General features: G+C 36.6%; 1 protein-coding gene across 2 annotated transcripts in view; it reads right to left on the bottom strand.

Moving 5' to 3' along the window:
- The window catches only part of MMS22L (MMS22 like, DNA repair protein), a 97,033-nt gene that overhangs the window by 68,555 nt on the left and 11,266 nt on the right, over positions 1 to 17,212 (bottom strand). For both annotated transcript variants that reach the window (XM_027454817.3, XM_027454818.3), the window contains exons 5-11: positions 15,087 to 15,174; positions 14,821 to 14,998; positions 13,661 to 13,754; positions 11,593 to 11,723; positions 7,546 to 7,659; positions 6,192 to 6,371; positions 685 to 747 (exon numbers count right to left, since the gene is read on the bottom strand). In XM_027454817.3, coding sequence (XP_027310618.2) covers positions 685 to 747; positions 6,192 to 6,371; positions 7,546 to 7,659; positions 11,593 to 11,723; positions 13,661 to 13,754; positions 14,821 to 14,998; positions 15,087 to 15,174 — 848 coding nt within the window. The remainder of the gene's footprint in view (positions 1 to 684; positions 748 to 6,191; positions 6,372 to 7,545; positions 7,660 to 11,592; positions 11,724 to 13,660; positions 13,755 to 14,820; positions 14,999 to 15,086; positions 15,175 to 17,212) is intronic.

Here is a 17,212-nt window from a genome sequence, read left to right as displayed (position 1 = left end):
CACATTTGCAATTTGTACCATGCAACTTCACAACAAATTTACAGAGCTGCAACGTAATATATTTAAAAACATGATGAACAGCATATTTAAAAGCATTTTAAAAGGAGGTCAATTCTGACCTCTGGGCCATGAAGCATTGCATTAACAGTTCTGCAGAAAGAAAAATGATAAGGTATGAAATGAGTGCTCAGAAACTAGAACCTTATCAGTAAGAGTTTGATTCAAGCCTGTAAGACAAATTGCTCAGCAAGGCAAGTCACCTTCCTGCTGTGATGAGGATATAGCTGAATTTTCAATGCAACTGACTATCTCCCTCATCATGTCTCTTCAACTTGATATCCTTACATTCAGTATCTGGTTTACATTTTCTAAGCATCCAGTTCTTATTCTGAATACATCTTGTCTGAGTAGCCATATACCTACCCTTCCAGGATAATTATCTTTTTCCTTTATCTGACAATTTAGCATCAAGCATAACCACTTTAAAGCAAGTGTAACTGCTAACAAGGAGGGAACCGTATACTGCCAGAGTTCAGATACGTCAAGGATGTTCATTTGCCTCTGATAAAAACACTAGAATTCCAAAAATACACTTGTTAGTTGGTCTTTGTTTCATGCACTGTCTTTTCCAGAAAGCATCCCTGACACTTCCCATGTTCATTATTTCTTCCTTTACACACTCACCTGAACATCAGTGGATTTTTTAAGGAGTTCTTCCACAAACTTCCAATTGGATTCCTTCCGTTTCTGAAAAATAATGACTAGCAGCATGAAATAGTATTTGTATACCTCACAGGAATCATTATGTAATAATGCGAAAATAAGAGGACGAGAAATTTACAGAAATATTCCATTTCATGACAGCATATTTTAGTCACCACTGAAAACAAATTCTTTGCTTTATGAATGTCTGTCCTAAAAATTAGACCTAAACAACAACAACAAAAACCCCCAAAATTCATATACCAAAGGGTATGCTGTTTTAACTGGTTTAAGGGACTCATTTAGAATTCCAACCTTCATTTTTAGTAAAGAAGCAAAAACATTCAGACATTTTTGATTTGTATAAGTAATGTCTTAAAATTTGTCTTTAACATTCTCTAGAAAGGAAGAGATAAGGAATAAAAAGAAGGAAAACATACAATCTTACTTCTCTTTTTTTTCTCTTTTCAGTGAAAAATTACTTTTAACTCATTTTTCCTGTGACAATCACAAAGGATTGTTTTGGCTAATTTAGTAAGGAATTGGTCAGGTAGCAATGACCTAGATAGAAAAAAAATCAGGGTAGGTCAAATATGGCCCACAATTCATACTTTTCAGCTTGGTAAGGCAGATAATTGCTCATTTGAATTAACTAGACCATACTAGTAAAGTAAAAAAGTTGCATGGCAATATATATTGAAAAAAGAAGTTTTTCCAATTAAGGCTATTTCCCAGGAAAATAAATAAAATGCAAGCCAGTCAACATACTTACCATTCTTAGCTACATCTAGATCACCCAGGAGTATCAAAAATCACCTCTTAGGTTCAGTTTTGTATATAGGTTAGATAGATGATAGATGCTTGAAGTAGTACTTTTTTCATTGTCCTGCCTTACTCATTCCCTCCACTACTACAACTGTTAATCCTTTGTTAATGTAAATATAACTACTTCCCAGCAGCAACACTACTGTCCCCTGTCCTCCTCCATTAACTACACTAGTTAACGCCATGACTTGGTGACAATTCCACACAGGATTTCAGAGATTACTGAAAGAATTTTAAAGATCAACACTTTAAAAAGATACAGCAATATATGTGCAATGTAATTTGACTACTTAGTGGGTTTACATTTTTGCACTACAAAAACAATAAATATTCTGGAAGACTGCTGATGTTAACAAGTCACAGTCTATAGACTGTTTATGGGACAAAAGTGAATCAAAAAAGAGATCTGCAGAAAGTTAAACTGAAGCTGTGATTTCAGAAATCAGAAACTTCAGCAGTATCAATTAAGGAGTTCCTACTGCTTTCTCCTCATCTTGCCCTCACAGATTTAACATGCCACTGCTCAGCTGTTCTGGTACTTCTGTTTGTGGGACCCGGTGTGAACCAGATCAGTGAACAAACCTAGAGCTTTAAGAGCTAAGTACAGAACGGAAACAGGAGGAGGATCTGACCTAGGTCATACAACAGGGCCACAAATAATTGTGCCAGAACAGCAGAGGGTATATCATGCCTCGGGTGGTGTAAACAGGACTTCTTAAGCTGTTATTGATGCCACAGCCTTTGTATCATGAAACCACAGCTGAAATCCTGTCAGAAGGAAAAAACACTGCATCACTGCTTTGTGTTTTGACTGCTATAATTTCAAGACTGATATTGTGTGATTACCTACACAGTCCTACTGCAAACTCCAAGTAAAGTTAATTGACTGCTCAAAGGCCAGATTTATCAGAGATAAACAGATATTAAAGAATCACACTAAATAGCTACGAGACCTCTGGATGACTGGAGCAGTCTGCTCAGAACATGCTTGTAGCACTCCCACAGCCCAAGGGCACACAAGTTTTATGAAAGGTGTTTATAGCCACAGTTCCAGCCCAGCTGCGGTATGCAGATCACCTTACAGGATCCTTGAGTAATTTAGGGCAAAATCCTGACACCGGCTGGAACTGATTACCAGAACGCACCCAAGTTCAGCCCAGACTCAGGAAAGAACAGCACCAACAACCTGCTGCACCCTTCTTGCAGCCTCAATTGTCTCTGCCTTTTAACAGACGTTTCATTCAAATCTCACTGCATTTACATCCTAACAGTATTCCCTGCTACCCTGGCAATATGGCATAGCAACTGTTTCAAAGCCGTTCTTGTCAGAGAGTGTGTAGAATCTGCATCTCTTAGTCCAAACCTGCTGGCTTACCATATCCCCCCCTCCACCCTCAAAGAATCCTAAAATCAACAGAACCTGGAGACCTCACAGTAAGTAAAACTGCTCCTGAAACAAAAAACTTAAGCTGAGACCCTCTGGGTTCTCGGGGAGAAACTTCTGCAGAAGAAACTAACACCTGACTACCTGTAAGATCCATCCTAGGCTTCCCAGCTGGAAGTCCATGTTTGCATATCTTGCTATGCAGTCATTTCAAATTATTCAAAGGCAAGAATTCTTAGCCTCAAGTAATTCTGCCTATATTTCCCTAGCCCACAGTATATTGAAATTGACCCCTGCAATGTTCAGAAGTGGCAATTTTTCTTGTTGGGTCCCATCTGCTTTTTAAATCCTGCTTCTCAGAATAGTGAAGTGGAACCTGAATGTGGGGTTAGGGATAGAGACATACACCGTGCATCCCTCAGAACACAGAGGGAAAAATTTTCTAGCTGTGTGCCAGAAATATTCTAGTTTTAAAAGTGGTTTCATGTGTATGAAATATATATTCAATATATATGAATCATTGCATATTTGAAATTACATTATATGAGCTAAAGGGGAAAAATAAAAAAGAAGCAAGTCTGAAACCTATTTAGAATTTTAAAAGCTTTCATAATAACCTCAAGGCCATGCAGACCACATTAAAAAATTGAAAGTCTTCCACAGATGACATAGGCTTAGAGGCAATTTTTGCTAGGGAGCACATGAATAACCATCATTATGACACATCACCCTCCCACCTCTGATCACAGTTAATTAAAAGAAAGCATGTGTCATGAAGCTATCACGTCAGATGTTTAACCAACAAAACAGGACTACACCGAGTCCTGATGTAATTCCACTGACTTCAACAAATTTATATCAAATTTTATCCTACTATCTTCAAAGGGTGTTTGAGGATGTATTTCATGGGAAGAAAAAGAAATTATTACCATCAACTATTTACGACAGATTACATTCTTGTTGCTGACAGGTTTGCTTTTTTTTTTTTATAAGCCCCAGTAGCAGCAGAACAGGGAACCCTGGACAAACAACAAGATTTAAAAAAAATGTGAGGCACAGCTAACAGTTTGAACATAAAGAGTATGGGAAACATCAAAAGAAGTGTGCACAGGATGGTCTCGTGATTTACAAATTGGGACTTGGAAATTCTCTTCTCCCAGATGGGCTCTAAGGAAAAAATATTGTTTAATCTTGGGCAAATCACTTCCTGTCAGTGCATCTCAGATTCTTACTTTAAAATAAGAACAACAGGAATCTTTTTTCCCCATTCAATGTCTGCTTGGCTTATTTAAATAATATAGTGCCTCAGGCAAAAAATAATCTCTCATGAGGCTAAATACATAGTATGTATCACTATGAGAGACGGGGAAAAAAAAAACAATGATCAAAGTAAACAGTATCACTGCATTTTGATTAGAGCATAAAATATAAGAAACCCAAGATAAATGTCTCCTCCACACTAGTTTCTGTATTCAACCTGGGAATAACCTTTTCTCTCCATCTAAGTTCCTTTAATAAGCAAGGAGTGTAGTAATTCTATCCTCCCAATGTCCCTCTGAAGCATACTATGGACTGTGGTTCCTCCCAGCCCAGTACCGTAGGATCCTAAAGGATCTGTCAACCCACAAGTAGCAGAAACTGTATGTTCACCAGAACTTCTAGCCAACAGAGATGGTTATGAGTTTTCTAACTAAATATTCAACCACTGAGCTACTCCACCTTCCCTATCACTTTTTTTGCTTTTGATATTTCAGGAAGTTTGTAAGATAAGAATCAATTAAAGTAATATTTAATTGGAAAGTTTAATTTGACCTAGGATTGAAAGCATTCACAGAAGTACAACACGTCAATATTCTTCATACACTGTTTATATACTAATGCTTTTAAAAACCTAAAGATTGCACAGGGGAGGAAAAGATAAGTTATAATAAAATAAATTGATCAACCGATGTGATCTTACTCTTCCCTTTGCATAGGTCTGCAGTTCATAAACATGTTTCAAGGTTTTAATCCTCCATCCTATGTTAAAATGGGAAACGTTTTTGAAATCTTGATAAATATTTAGGTAGAAAAAGGGTATGAACCTATAAATTTTTAATAGACATAATTCAATTAGAAATAATAAAAGACACTCCATAATAAACTTAGAGCTGATGCTTAGGAAACTGGGGAAATCCAGCTGAAATGCAAAATAAACACACAAAACAACAAACCAGCTACATTTCTGGGTCTTCAGCTATCTCTAGCTTCTAGTCAGCTCCCTCTATAGTCTATTAAGGAAAATTGGCAGTTTTCATACCACTCAAAACAGATGAATTGCCTCAGTAAGTGCCCTTTTCCTTCTAAATTAATGATTACAAAGTTAAAACTAGACAGGATGAATCCCACACAGAGAGACTGAAAAAAGAGTTGAGGTTTACATGCTCCAAAACTGCAGAAAACTACTGAGGTCCATGCAAGAATTTGATGCACCAGTACCAAAGTGTAACCTCACATACAACTTACAGACATGCAAGAATGGCATGCACAGGTCTTACCCAGGCCCTTCCCAGAATACATGGCAACATCAAGTCCCTTACAACAAAATTCTCAGAAAAGAAGTCAATAATCACAGTCTAGCCTAGTTCAGCTGGAAGGAAAAGCTAAGACCATGCCCTAAAGGTAAATGGCTTGCAATTTACTGCCAGGAGCTTGAACTTAACAGTTTTTAAACAGTGTCTGCCAGTATCAGACATCACAGAAAATTAAGCTATGTGCATATATGCATGTCAACATGCCAATGTTGTGATGTAAAGAGAATACAATTAGCCAGACTAGAATTTATCCAGAACAGAGCTACCACTCCCCGCCGTCAAAGTGGCATTACCAACTACACAGTTAATGTTTGAGGTTTATACTTCACACAGTACAATCTAATGTGCTCAGTTCCTAGAACAGCAAACTCAGTGAAGCATTTATGCTACAGGCAGACAGTCTTAAAACACACACTACATCATTAAATATATGTGCTAGCAACTAGCACAGATTTTTCACGTTTCCTTAATACAGTAACCTACTGAATATCTGGTGTATGATATATGTCAAGGGCTACTGGAATGCTTTGTGACTTGTACAAAGTGCTTTTTAATATTACCAACGTTGAAGGATTTCATTTAAACAAATGTAAACGATCCTTTAAAACAACATCAACTGTTTTCTGTCAACAAAAATAACCAAGCAAAGTTTGAGACCTAAATAAAATACTGTAACTTTGAGTTGTTTAGAAAAAAAGCATACTCACCTTTTCATCTAGATCTCCATTACGGTCAAACTGGTAGAGTGATGCCAGATGAGTAATAATCCACCAGCTAAAGCTCAATGGATCTTTACACTGAACTGTTTCAAAAACAGATTTCCTTTCAGAACCACTTGGTCTTTCAAAGATATTCTTTAGATTTTTGTTCACCAAGCTCCAGAAACACTGTAGAAAATCCAAAAATAAACTGTTCCATAAAAATGGAACTGTGTTGAATGCTAAAGCCTACCTTCATAATGTTCTCCACAATACTGTCATTTTTTATTTTATTTATTTATTTATTTATTTACAGAAAACAAGCAACGCGACAGTCATTTAAAGGAAATAACAGAGACTAGCGTTCAGCATTACGAGAGAAAGCCTAGAGCTATTTTAGGATGCTTTCCCTTGAATACCAGTAGAGAGCAATGTGAAAGTAAAACCTTTGGTCACAAGGAAGACACTTCACAGGCAAAATTAAGAGCGTATGGAATGACAATGAAGAGAGGATCACCAGGTTTGTACTCATATGAGAGTTCATACTAGAGTTCATTAATGAATACTTGAAATAACAGATTTTTGAAAAACTCTTAGTCCCAAACTAACCTAACAAAGAAAGAGAGAGCAGTAAATAGTAGAAAATCCATCTGGAAGATAGCAAACTGAGGTTCAAATCCCCTGTTTTGTTCAAAGTCAGTCCATTACAATACTGATAAACTAATTAATCTCTTTGGCTCAGACTCCTATTTATAGCATTTTATGTCTTCCTACAGACTGTACCCATCTTCCCTAATTATGCAGAACTCTCTGGAACTTCTTTGCACTTCCATTTCAACCACCTGAGCTGGGTGATGCTACAATTACAAGCATCAAAATCCAAGTTGTTCTCTTTTATAGGTAGTTCAGGTACAGGTATTAAAGACAGAAACATGGGCTAGATCAATCATTAGTCTGCTGTACCTACATTTTTAATACCTGGAGATAAATCTTTGCGTGATATAATACATAAATTGCGAAAGATTAATAAAAATGTGTAAAGATGTTTTCTTTTCCAACATGTCCTACAATACAGCTTTCAGTCTGCTCCTTCACGTTCCTTAGTACAAGTAGCTACCAAGTTTAACAGTACCTTAGGCCATAATCAAATAGTATACTGCAAACCTAGAGTCAGGACTTGATGCACACATTAGAGAACGTGGCCTAAAGCATCACCATGAGCACGCAGTCCTTCTAAAGCAAAAATGAAGTTCAGTTCTATTGTCAGATATGTGAACTAGTGCACTCAGGGCAGTTTGGGAACATTTGGCAACTACACTGCATATGTAACGTGAATGCATATGTAACAGTATTCTTCGATTACCTCTGTGTGAGACCCTGTATTTCTGAAGTCCAGAAGCTGAATAAGTAGAACCCACAATTCTTTAATGCAGATACAGGGATAATGGTGACTAGTAAGAGCCTCAGAAGGTCTCACCTAAAAGACAGTATGCAATACAATAATTCAGAGAAGTATTATTTTTGAAGTTGCATTTTATGTACCAATATTTCCTGTTTCCCGCACACACACACCCTTTTTTTCCCCCCAGTTAAATAATATGGATACAATTACAGATTGGAAAGCTTATTATCCCATTAACAGTCAAAAGACATCTCTCATACTACAAAGACTGTTTCCTGATTTTACATACATTATAGGTTGTACTATTTCTTAGTTTCTTCTGAGCCAGTTTCAAACATTATTTAATGCAATGAAAATGGCTTTCCGAGGCCTAAATGAAAAGGAATTGCAATAAATACTGTTTCGTTCTTTGACAGTAGGGAAAAGCAAAAATGATTGATTAGATTTTCTTGATGTTTTGGGGAAGATAAGAGAAAGATTTCAAATGATTTAATAGCTATTATTGTTGTTATTTTTAACTGAAAAATCCTTAATGACTAGGCATAATGCTACTAGAATATGTTTTTGTTGGCATGAGGATGTTAATGTTCCCACAACATTTCACAAAATCTGCTTTTCGGTAAATTTACTGCAAGGCATTCTTTTAATATGCAGAAAACAGCATATTTCAAGTCATGTACGTTATTTGATTACTATTCCATATTTAACAAAATTCACTCAGACTGATGCATTCCAAATGCAAAGCTGTCTTCTTGTGATTCATCTTTCAGTTTTACATTCCCTGAATTGTGAAACAAAATAAGCAAAACAGCTAAAGGAAGTGCTAAATACATGAACATTCTCTCTACGCTTCAATGTTTTTAAGATCTACCAGCACTGTATTTAAAATAATCATAGTATAGACAAAACTTTTACTTACTTAGGACCTATGAATCTACTGTGCTGTATTCAGAGAGAGTAAAAAAAAAGGTGCAAAAAACTTTGTTTAAGGAACATAATTTAGGACATTTTACCTTCAGCAGGGACAAAATGCCAGAAATGTAGTAAGAAAAGAGTAAGACAAATCAGCTTAAACTCATTTTATCCCAAAACAATCAGTACTCCAAGTTTGAACAGTAAACCTACACCCCTTTTAAACCAATAAAGGGGAATGGACACCTAGAGAGACCCATTCATCTAACATACTGCAAGATGAAAAACTGTTGCTATACTTTCACGACAAATAAAAGGAGTCTAGGGGTCTAGCCAACTAATTCCTAGACACCTAAATCTGATGCGTTGAATCTTGGATTTTTATATCTTCTTGCTCTCCCTGCTCCATTCATGCACAACTGTTCTCATATCACACTGGGACTTAAAATCATTTCTGGGTTTGGCAACCTAACAGTGTAAATTAAAAATTAAATCAAAATACGCAATGCCAATAACAGTAGAAGCTGTGTGAAAGAGACATTACAGAAGTGGGAGTGAATGAATAAAAACGGCATTCACAATTAGAAGAACAAGTATATCACCAGTCTCAACTTCTGTTTCAAATCTGCATAATATTCTATAAGTATACAGACTTTTTATTCATCGTTCACCTTTAGAGTAATATATTTGCAACGACTGTTTTCATACAGTTCCAAATTAGATTTAAATACTGTAACACTTAATTATAAATATGATTTTATATGTATTTAACATATAAATTACATTTCATATGTATTAAATAAATGTAACAATTTGTTTTTTGATAACAAATCCTGCTTACCCCATGAAATTGTCAGGGTGGACCCAGCATCAACTTAAGAATCTCATGAGACCAAGACTGGAATATTTTAAATAACTCTATTATTCACATTCCACATTTGCCACTTAGAGTTTTTCATATGCCTATGCCTCCACATGCTTCTAGCTAAAGATCTATTATGGGAATCCCTCAATAACCTGAATTAATCTTATGTAAATATTATCTCGAGAATAATCATCAGCAAGACCAGTAAAGTCTATCAAAAATTCATTATTTAACTGCTAACTTCCCAAAACTGAAGCAGCCTCAAAAATACTCTGGCTATGACTCACCAGCAATGAGATCCCTCAGAAGGGAACAGCCTGCATATTGCAGATGCACTCTAACACCAGGGGATTTTATGGAAGTATTAGGTACACAACCTGTCTTACAAGTTAAGAGTTTCAGGCCTTTTACCTTGAGTTATTGCAGCAATTTGTACCTACTACTGTGCTTTTCTACAGGACAGCAGGATCTCTTCTGCAAGACGTGCAGTATATGACCAGGATAGAGTATGGCTAGTAGTATCAAAGCAAGGCATTATATAGAAATCTCAGTTATCCTTTGTTTAACCCATATTGCTTCGTTCAGAGATAGTCTGGATCTCCTCTTGCAACATCAGGAGTTCAATATCTTGGTAAGAATGGCAAATTGTGGTAAACTTGGGGTAATACAGCTCTGGTGCTAGGGATGTGCTGCTGAGAATAGAAAGAAGGGATAAATATGTCTCTGCCAAATGTATCTCAGGGCACAATGAGCTCAGCATGTGATCCTTGTCAAGTGTCTTGACACTACAACTCCCCAAAACACAGATTTGAAAATGAGTATAAAGGATTGGTGTTTATGTCCCACCTTCCAAGAATACTCACAAATGCTACAAGCTGTGCTTCTGAATATTCTCAGCCCAAAGCTTAAGGCATGTTTTAGTGATGAGCTGACATTCATCTATTCATCTATTATGGGTCTCAGCTGCATTTTCAACAGTTTTGAGGAACATTACATCCATTGCTGGATTACAGCAACAACTGCATACTAGAGGAGGAACTAAAGGCTACTAGAACAGGCACCAGCTGAAGAGGGGTTATCCAGCACAAGTCCAAGCTCCACTTCAGAAATCAATCTCAAATGTAACTAGTTTAAGATATGCAGCCCAATCCTAGGGAGAGCTGAAGAAAAACAATCTTCTCTCTTTGTAATGTGGCGCTGTGGAAGTAGGATGAATCTGTCATTTTAAACGTGGCATTTCAAAGCATCAAGCACAACGGTCAACAGATACTACTTGAATCTTCCTTTAAAAAATTTACTCTCGTCTATTTGCCTTTTGAGAGGGGGAGGAGGTTGCAGTAGTATCTGATAATTTAATAGATTAAAACGGATTTTAAAATGTAAGACAACTCTCTCCAGAGATAGTTTAAAAGAACAGTTATCAAATGCTGCTACAGCTATTTTCCCACTGACTCCATAAATGGCAATATGAAATAAAGGGGAGTCCATTTTTCATGTCTGTGTACCAGGAAAAGTATAAATTATATAGTGGTCACTGCTACTTGGAGGTCTCAGTTCAGTCCTGTATTCACAAATCACGCATGCCTATCTAAAGAAGGTTTCAACACAGCCAGAGAAGATTGCACAGCTCTTCTACTAGCTGATATATGGAGCCATTATGAGTTTCTAGCTTTGGAGTGCTCAAAACAAGCAAGAAAAACACTGCAGCTAAAGAAGGAAAGAAAAAAAAAGTTTTCCCTTGACAAACGTAAAAGAGCTGTCAGAGAAAGATGAGGTTGTAGAAACGGGAGAAATGTAACAATAAATTGTAATATGACATTCTGTAAATGTCCAGTTAACTTACTGCCAGGATTACAGTTATTCTTTTTGTTCCTGTTGAGAGTTTGAAAAGTTTTTTTTTTTCATCTATAGCTCTAAACCTTTTAGACTGTGCCATGTTTGGCATTAAACCTGGAACACTGAACTTATGAAATGTGGCACTCACTTCTGCTCTGTACACAGTGCATTTCAATAGTACTCCCTCATTCAACTGCCAGATGGTCATGAATAAATATAACACAATTTGAGCTCCTAACAAATAACACTCTTTAAAACATGGAGATATTAAGCCATACATAACATTTAAAACTTAGCAGTAAGAAGTCATCTATGCATTGGTACAATATCTAATTCACATGTATCCTGAAAGAAGTATCTAACTACCCATGTCCTATATAAAAGAAAAAAGTTACCTTCATATACTTGTTGATGGACAAGCTTATTAAATCAGATATAAGATTTCCACAGTGTGTTTCAAATAAACTGGTACTGGTTAAATTCTCTCCAGTTAGATTTATGAAATTGTTAGCATACACAACTTGTCCTAAAAAATAAATAGATAAATAAATAAATTACATCTATTTAGTTAAGAAAGACATGATTTGTTTCCTATCCTATATATCTTAGGATTGGTTTGCTGAGCTGTATGTAATTTTAATTTACAAACTCATTTGGAAATGCTCGTCCAGTGTAAATTCAAGCTAATCCTTTCATTGCTACACTGAAGTCTGATATTATTCTGGTTGACAGTTGAATAGTTTGGCATTTTACAGCCTTTAATTGGTACAGTTTTGCAGGGAAATTAAGATTTATTTTTCTGCAGGTTCCCCTTTGTCACATGCCAGTGCGCATGTTCTGAAATCACAACATGTTTTGCAGATATGCAAGTTGATGACAAACAATTCTAGAGAGGTCTAACACTTTCCTTAGGATGTGTTGATGTAAAAAGCTGGCATGATCACATTCCAGCTTCAGCATTTGTAGACATTAACACAGATAAAAAGGTAAAGTTAAGAGGCTATGAGATCTTATCTCCCAAGTTTTCCAATGGTACAACTCCCTTGACATCACTGGAGCAGAAGATACATAGAACAACACTGTAGTTTATTTTTGGAAATGCAGGGTGAAGCCCCAAATCCACAACCTTGCCACTGGTCTCAGCAGCATGACGCTCCCATTCAGCATGCTTTACAGAATGAGATAAGAACCTAAGGGAATTCTACAAGGTACACAGAATACAAGACAAAATAATACATACAGACACATCTTGACTAGTGTATTTTGTTGTTAAAAAGCATGATCTTTCTGTTACAGAAATGGATTACTACATTACTGCTCAGAACTTTACCTAGAAATAGAGAATTCTGGAGGACAAACTACATCCAGCAGTCTGCCTATCCCTTCTCCAAAAGGTCCCCAAAAGGGTAACAATCCCAATCAAACATAAAGAGAAACCTGGAAGTTTTATAGAACAGCCAATCCATACATTCTCCAGAAACAGGCATGCAAAATCAATGAAAATGCATGAAGCTAAAGAAGGCTGTGTTCTGAATGTACTCAAAGCTCATGAAAGCTAACCTGAGTTTCCATACCATTAGTTTGGCTATTGTATGTTTATACAATGCATTTTTTCCAAACCTCAAGGTCACTTCAACTGTAGCAATTCCTTTACAGAAATTATATAGATAATTTATAATAATAATTTATAATAATGAGGGTGTTTGTTGCAGTGGTACTGATTACAGGAGAAAACATAGTTTTGTGATTTTGCTAGCATGGAGATGAACAATACGCATAATTATCACAAAGAAAATAATGTTCACTTCTGTATTTTAAGAATTTTTCTTCAGCCACCAAACTACTGCAATTGCTTTCTGTGATTTTTTCTATAGTTTCTATAAACAACTACTTTTTGCCATTTTAAAGCCCAATAAGTTTTTTGTTGTTGTTGTTGGTTGGCTGTTTTTAAACAAAGTCCTCTGACTAAGGTTTCTTCCTTTGTCCAGTATTTTTTTAGTGTAGTATATAGTTAGCAATGTAGATTCTCTGTTCTGGTCCATCCTTTGAAACTCTTCCTACGTTGTTTGTATCAAATTGCTGTTCACTGTTAAAAATGCTTTTTACAGTACATTTACAATTTCAAAAGGTGTCTTGCTATTAAATATTTAGTACACTGCAAACATAAGTTGAGAACAAGCTTTGTAATCTTGGTCAAGTTTTGATAGAAGAAATCCCTAATATTATTCCATTTAATTTGAGCTACATGTAGCAAAGTTTAATGAAACAAAGATACACAGCCCAAAACATTTCATAAGATTCACAAAATCAAACCTACCTTCACCAAACTTGAATTTAGCCAATTAAATAAAGCTATGCTTAAGAACTACTACAAGTAGGAAATTATTCTGGACAAATTAAGATGAGAAATCTAAATCAATCATACATACAAGAATAAGTTCAAGAAAAATACTGTATACTTACTCATCATTTTTTCACCTAGTACATGAAGAATTTCCAGCACTAGCCAATGGATATCTAAGTGGAGGTGTAATAAATGCCATGATGGTGGAAAGATCTGTGATTAAAAATAAACACATTTATTCTGGACACTGTACTAAGACAGACAAAAAACGGGCATATATTTTGCCTGCAGTAAACATTATGGATATATATGAGCAAATAGACTATAACATATAAACATGTCATTCAGTTAAAAGAATAAAAAAAGAAACCTTCATGACAACCCTCTCTGTAGAGGATGCCTGTGAAGTCCTTAATATGATCTAAACTACAATTTAAACAGTGTCTTGATTCAGGCTTGACAGATTAAAACTAGTTATTTTTTCCTTTCCAGAAAAAAAAAATGCTTTACTTTACCCGTGTGTGTGCTATCAGGTAGCACACACACTGTTAAAGTATGCTCTTAAAGTAATTTCAAAATTTCACTACTCTCTTCCTTAAAGATTGATTGAAATTACTGTTTCTTTCATTAGCTCAACAGTGGACCTATTGACAAACTAAATGAACAGAAAGATTCACAATGCTGCTGGTCAGTGGATTGTTCCTCTCCAGATATAAGCTTATGAAACCTAAGATTGAAATTCCCTTTTTCTTTTTGAAAATATTAATTAATTATATATGCACAAATCTTAGTAGGGTAATACTTTACTTGCATTCAATACTGCAGTTGCTTTACTTCCATTTCTGCACTTTTCTTCTTTATATGCACACTCTTTCCCTACTTTGAATCACATTTCAGAATATATTCTTAAAAAATGCCCCTCCTACCAGGAAGTTCAGAAATTCTAGCCATTATCAAGGACATATAATGAGGAATTTTTTAAACATGCTATGCTAACTCAAGCCTACCTATTTGCCTGTATTATCATTTCTATAAGGCAGGAATAACTGTAAAAGCTATTCAAATATAAAAATAATTTTTAAAAAAACAACATAAAATCCAGAGCTCGTTAGGTGTGCTAGCCAAGTATGGGATGACATTTAGTTTATAAAGTGACAAAGGAAGAAAACATAAATCATAATTCTAATTTGAAAAAAGACTAATTTCTATTCAGACAAAATTAATCAAACTGAATACGTACTCTCACAAAATAAAATTAAAAATTATAAAAGCTATCAACCTTTGCCTGGTGTTGAACAGTGAATGCTGCCAGGACACTACTAGGGAGTTCACAAAGGTGCCCAATGTGCAGGGTCAAAGCATGAAGCTCTTCCACCAACAGTGATGGTAACTGGGCTTCTAGTTCTTCATATGGGTGGAGTACTCCATCACTATCCACTTTAGGGGGTTCCAGATACCTGAACACACACACACATAATCAGAAAATGGGTAAGATGCAGCTATAGAAAGCTTAGACAATAAATTAGTAAGTTGTGCACGTCTCACCTGAAGATGAAAACTTTCACATAATGCAAAAACTCAATACACTGACGCCTGATGCCCTCTGCTTCAGAGTGCAAGTTTGCAGCTTGACCTGAAGTAAAAGAGATCAATAGCTTAGATCAGATGTGGCCACACTTTGACCCATGTATCGTGCATTCCCCACAGGAATTAAAACAGACCAGTAAAAAACCACACTTTTCTGAAACCAACCTGGGAGGTGCCTGGTGGCAAACACCCAATTCCAAATGCCATCTTGCCAGAGTGAGCCATTCCTTATCTTACTATCTCAGGCACATATCCCCATACAAAGGCAAAAGAAAACATCCAAACCCTCAGGACAAGCAGGGACAAGGAATCAGTGCTAGAACAAATCATTCAGCCCTACTGCCCAGCTCCATGTCTGCTTCCAAGAGACCTTTAAAAAATTTAAGTATGAAGCGATTTCTCAAAATCCTTTTCCCCTAGGGAAACTCATAAGCATAACATTATTTGGAAACATGCTTTGTAACTTCTCTTCCTAAGAAGAGTTGCACAGTGCCTTAAGATGTGTGAAGCTAAGATTCTTTCATTCACAATCCTGTATCCTGCCTTTCATTTGTGGCTCTGTACACCATTGTTTAGTTATTGCAGCTGCCTCGCAATTCCACTTGCTTCTCCACCTCTTTCCCCACACCTCGTTTTCTAGCTTTCAGCATTTATTACAGAAAAATAAAACTGATGCATAACAAGGTAAATATAGTCATTTAAATACCCAATAACAACTGCCCGATAATGTATATATATACATAAATGCCTAGTAACCAGTCAGCCTGCAACACTTGTACCTGATTAAGCACAATGCAATCATTTTTAAGAGCCCCATGAATGGGAACAGCAAACAAGGATTTTGAGAAGACCCTAGTGAAAACTGTATAGCACTAGAGAAGAAGCAGGACAAAACCTCTTTGCTGCCTTCTTCACTCAATTGCATATCCAGGGGAAGGCAATCCAATTTGCTCCTCTAGCCAGATGACCACTGGGGAGTTTTCCTTTTGCTTTTCTTGCTTGTTCTCTCCCTTGTTTCTTCCCATCTGCCACAAGGTAACTTTGAAATTCAGATATGCCACTTGCTATGGACCCCACAAGCAAGGCTTTCTGCATATATGTCCATCTCAGCATCTTTTGTGCATCAGCACTCACTGAGAAAGTACAGCAAATTAACTGGCACAAATACCATAATATTCCAGTGTAGAGCTCACCACTACCTCTGACAGAAGCATCTACTGTGGTAACGAACCACAGTTTTAGTGCACCAAATCACTCTCTTCTAATGGAAATATTTATAGATATTACTGCCACTATGTAGCAATTACAATTGCTTTATCTTTGAAGTTCTGTTTAAGCAAAATTTTATATTACATTAATTCACTGCAAAATGTTTTGTATACATTGATCAATGAAATAAGTGGAACAGAACAGGAACAGTACAGTGTTCAGCACAGATCAGGCATTTCCAAAGAAGGGCAAAAAAAAAAAACAGAGCATAAGAAGAGATTTGATATTGTCTCCATATTACACAGTTGTCCATAACAAGTCTCCAACGCTCACTCAGGTAGATAGGAAATTAAATGCAAGATAGAAGCATAGGAGGCCACTGACTCGGGAAGAGAAAGCAGATGAGGCAGCTACAGGCAGCTGCAAGTTGCCTCAAATTCCCAGGCCCCAGTTCTTATGAGGGACTTCTTGATGCAAGTCGTAGATGAGCCAGCAAAGAGATGGGCGCTGCTGGACCTGGTACTAACAAACAGAGACGGTCTGGTTGGAAACGTGAAGGTTGAGGGCAGTCTCACCTGCAGTCATCATGAGATGCTGGAATTCAAGATCCTATGAGGAGGAAGCAGGGCAAAAAGTAGGACTGCGACCCTGAATTTCCAGAGAGATAACTTTGACCTCTTCAATGATCTAATTGGAAGAATCCCTTGGGCCAGCGCCCAAGAGGGAAAAGGGGCTCAGGAGAGTTGGCTAATATTCAAGCATCACTTCCTCCAAGCTCATGAACAACGCATTCCTGCGAGAAAGAAGTTGAGCGGGGGGGCAGGAGACCTGCGTGGATGGGCAAGAAGCTCTTGTGAAAGCTTAAACAGAAGAAA

The sequence above is a fragment of the Anas platyrhynchos genome, chromosome 3 (assembly GCF_047663525.1).
Source record: "Anas platyrhynchos isolate ZD024472 breed Pekin duck chromosome 3, IASCAAS_PekinDuck_T2T, whole genome shotgun sequence".
Lineage (NCBI taxonomy): Eukaryota > Metazoa > Chordata > Aves > Anseriformes > Anatidae > Anas > Anas platyrhynchos.
This window is presented reverse-complemented; position numbering and strand designations above follow the sequence as displayed.